The 4,218-nt window shown below is 39.1% G+C and overlaps 1 protein-coding gene across 1 annotated transcript in view; it reads right to left on the bottom strand.

Moving 5' to 3' along the window:
• dock3 (dedicator of cytokinesis 3) overlaps positions 1-4,218 on the bottom strand; it is a 69,249-nt gene that overhangs the window by 23,581 nt on the left and 41,450 nt on the right. The window contains 12 exon segments of the mRNA XM_037684461.1: positions 859-952; positions 1,043-1,103; positions 1,195-1,290; positions 1,389-1,415; positions 1,515-1,600; positions 1,699-1,847; positions 1,945-2,003; positions 2,205-2,305; positions 3,440-3,515; positions 3,709-3,803; positions 3,950-4,048; positions 4,159-4,218. The exon segment at positions 4,159-4,218 is cut by the window's right edge and continues 36 nt beyond it. Of these exon segments, the coding sequence (XP_037540389.1) occupies positions 859-952; positions 1,043-1,103; positions 1,195-1,290; positions 1,389-1,415; positions 1,515-1,600; positions 1,699-1,847; positions 1,945-2,003; positions 2,205-2,305; positions 3,440-3,515; positions 3,709-3,803; positions 3,950-4,048; positions 4,159-4,218 (1,003 nt within the window).

Below are 4,218 nucleotides of genomic sequence, written 5' to 3'. Positions count from 1 at the left end.
GGATGGATGGATGGATGGATGGATGGATGGATGGATGGATGGATGGACTTTACTACCTGCATTATTAAGCATGAATCAGGATATCTGAAGTTAGACCTTAATGATCTTTGCTGAGAGTCAAAGCTGAAATGGCTGATTTGTCTACAGATGATTAGTGTGCGAGTGTGTGTGAGTGTGTGTGCGTGCGTGCGTGTGTGTGTGTGTGGTCTGCACAAAGATGCAAACCCAGAACAAAATCCTTCACATAGCTTTTGTAAGCGGGTACCATGGAAACAAGATTTCAGAGACCATTTGTAAATTTGACAGCAGCTCAACACAACTTGTCTTTCTGTCACGTTCTGCTTCAGACATTTTTCTTTCCACATGTTCCAACATGTGAAACACTGACATAAGTCAACCCTCCCCTCTCTGTTAGGTGACTGTAGCATCATTTGAGTGCACGTTCACCAGATGTAACTGGCTTTTAAACATTCACCTCTGGTCAGTGTGAACAAAAGTAAATCTGTACTGTTTGTGTATTTTTTTTTAAAAGCTCACCAATTCATGAATAATGCATGTTGTGCACAGACAGGACGGCTCTGTATTTTGTTGTTCACGGTCACTGATTTAAAAAAAAAAAAACTAATATGCAAGTTTTCTAAAGAATATGAAAATGTGCTGTGTTCAGGACCTCAGAACTATAGTAAAGGCTTTGTTAAGATCACACATCAGGATTTTTTCTAACCAATCTCCTCTCTTATTTCAACATAATATTTATTTTAAAAATAGTTCTTAAAAAGTACAATAAAACCAAACAGTGGAATCACACCATGTGAAAAGAAAAGTAAAAGGTAAACACATGTCCCATCTGTCCATTACCTGTAAAGTCCTCAGCTTGGAGATGCAGGTCGCACAGTTTGTGGATGTAACGGATGTACATGTCCTCCTTGTTCACCTCTGATTTATAGAAGTTCTGTTGTTCCAATAAAACAGAAAACAACAAGTTCAAACTCCCAGTTCAAAATGGTTCTAAATGTGTTTAAAATAGCCATGGATATTTTACCATGAGGTTGACAGAACCACCAATTTTCTTGTTCTCCATCTCATCTCCTTTCATGCAGTCCCTGGAGATAAATTAACACATTTCTTTGCTCTGTACTTTATTATTATTATTAGCCTCAAGTTTCAGGCGATGCAGCTTTAATTATAGCACACCTATAATCCAAAATTCGCTCAACAAGTCTTGTGACTGAAGTAACAAATGAGATTCCAGTTTCCCTCCACGTCTCCTGTTCAATCTTCTCCAACAAGCTGAAAGAAAATTTAAAATGTATTGCAAGAAATGAGCATAGAAGATAATTTCACTCAATTGTTTTTTAAATCGGAGTGAAAATAATTATGTTTCTTACCTCGGATAAGGACCGAACAGTTGTGTTCTGGGGTGTGAAGGCAAAACAACAAAGATTTGAGAGGGAAATGCTAAAACAACTGAATTAATCTGTGTTTTAGTCTCACTCAACACATTTGAAGCTTACAGTAGGCTGAAAAGTTCTCTGTGGTTATCGTCTCCTTTCCCGTCTGACACCATGCTGTCCAGCTTGTCCATCAGCTCTGCCTCCACCTAAACATCCAAAACTTTCAGCATGAGATGCTTATATGTGATAAACTTATGAACACAGCATTCAATTTACATTTTATAGTATGAGATTTCACAATGACCTGTTTAAAATTCCCATTTTTCCTTTGCTCCCAGTCCATCATGTCGTGGAAAATGGGGATCATGATGTTCCGAACTTCAGTCTGAGGCACCAAGGTGACGCCGAGGAAGGGACCCATCATTCCTGGAATGAAGTGGGGCTTGTTGTCTCCTGGATTGTGTAGATCCACACAGACAAATGCCTTTACACAACTTCATAAAAACACATAATGATAAGAGTCGAGGTGTGAGAGGAGGGAAAGACACACCTAATTTCTGCCACATGCTGAAGAGCTCATACGCCATTATCACCCTCAAATCGCCGTACCTGCTCAAACAAAAAGACAGAAAGAAAGTGAACATGATGAAAAGTACCGTATTTTTCAGACTATAAGGTGCACTGGATTATAAGGCTCACTGTCGATTTTTGAGAAAATGAAAGGATTTTAAGTGCGCCTTATAGGCTGAAAATATGGTATTAGTGGTTAGCACCCTGACAAAAAGAATGCATGTAAAAGTTGCTTCGTACTTGTCCAGAGTTTTCTTTCTCTTGGCAGGAGGAAGTGATTCCAGCTGCAAACTGGGCTGATTGATGTACAGAACTGTGAGACTAAAGAAGGAGTTCCACACCTAACAAACAAGAAAGAAACAGAAAGAAATTAAAGACCCAACAGTTCTTAAAGGAATGCATATCACAGAGTTTTAGACTAAGATCGTCTTACGATGAGTAATTATACCGTTTGTTAATCATTTCGGTCAAACCTTGGAAGTAATGTTATATAAGATCTCGTAATATCACAAAATGTCCCACTCAGAGTATGGTTGTAAATAACTTATTTACCATCACATTCAGTTTTAGCTCACTATGTGTAAAACTAGCTGAGATTCAGCTCCTTTTGTGTTGGCTAATGTTGGTTAGCTGTGGTAGCCATCTTAAATTAGTTAGATCTAAACGTTAATCAGTTGTAAATGTATATTCAATAATTACTTCCTGAACGTTTCATCAAAATCTGATCAGCGGTTCATGAGATATTTTGCTAACAGGCAAACAGTGCCAAGGCTCCAACAATGCCAAGGTTTTAAGCAAATACAATGTGCAATGTGTTCAAGTTCAAGTCAAATTTTATGTCATTTGCTTGTGGTACATGAGGTGGAACGAAATTATGTACAGAGGGTGCAGTTACACCCCAAAATATCAAAATATAAAGTGAAAAACAAAAACTGTGCAAAAGGATCTACACTGATATACGCTAAACGAACGCCAAACGGTACGCTAAAAGATCTAAGATATACACTAAACACTAATAATGTAAAACTACACAGCGTAACAACAGCAGCCTGAACATGAGTCTGTGGTGAGCAGATGGGAATGAATGAATACAGCAGCATGAGATCAGCAGCATGAGATCAGCAGCATGGATAAGTTACACATAACCAATTAAAGTTTTTGCACTCAAAGTATGTGTTGGGGACAATTCTCAGCTACTACCACACTAAGTTATATTTTAATATCTGTAATGTTGACTGAGTCATTTCTGTATTTGTAAATTAAACTATATTAAATTGTGTTGTTTCCAAAAGTCAATTGGTTGAGGATGTACATCCGTTAGTTATGTTTTGCAAGTTTGATTCAAGTCCATGCATTGTTTCATGAGCTAACAGACGGACACACACACGGGCAAGAACATTGTCCACCTTTGCTTTTTGGTGACGAGTGATAAAACGTCTTTAAGACGTGTAGCCTGTCTCTGCCCAGACACCTACCTTAAAATCAAAGTCTCCCTCAGAGAAGTTCTTGTGCAGCGCCGGTGACAGAAACTGTGTTGTCACGACAATGATACTGCAGAAACCAAACATTATACAATGAGCTTTAAAAAAAATAATCGTGCAAAAAAAAAAAGGATTGAAAAAAATCACAAAGCAAGCATCACCTTCAGATCAGGATTATCTAAAGAAGTGCCTGATCTAAAAGCTTGGCTGTATTCCCTGCATTAAAAAAAAAGTATATGACTGAAACCAAGAGCAGGACTCACTGACTGGTCAGCAGCCGCATCACGCTCCAGTCCCGGGGGAAGATGGTCAGTTTCATTAGGTTGCGAAAAACGCAGAAAATCTTCAGCAGGAACTCCTGCAAGAAAGTGTGTTACCAAAGTCTGCTCTGTCCAAGACCAGCATACAGTTCATCTGTGCACTCTGATCTCAGCTCAGTCTTAAAGCCAATCATTCGGTATCAGAACCGAGCAGACTTTCTGAGCTGAGGTGAGGCTGTCCCACCTTTAGTTCCTCCTTGCTGTGGAAGCTGTTAAGCAAATGATGAAAGTGGATCTCTGTCATCTGTCGGAGCAGAGATAGAAGGCAGGAAACATACTCCCCCTGCATAAAAAGCAAACACGCATGCAAACCAACAAAAACAGAGTCAATATCCAACTCTACATTATATCCAGCTGCACATACTTTTATAATCTTTCAAAGAGGAGGCTTACCGTTATCTCTGCAGTGCACTGGGGACAGCGTTGTCCTCTGGACGTCTCCACAGAATGAGA

This window comes from Nematolebias whitei, chromosome 11 (genome assembly GCF_014905685.2).
Source record: "Nematolebias whitei isolate Nwh7 chromosome 11, NemWhi1, whole genome shotgun sequence".
Taxonomy (NCBI): Eukaryota; Metazoa; Chordata; class Actinopteri; order Cyprinodontiformes; family Rivulidae; genus Nematolebias; species Nematolebias whitei.
Note: the sequence above shows the minus strand (reverse complement) of the source record. Positions and strands in the feature narration are given on the sequence as shown.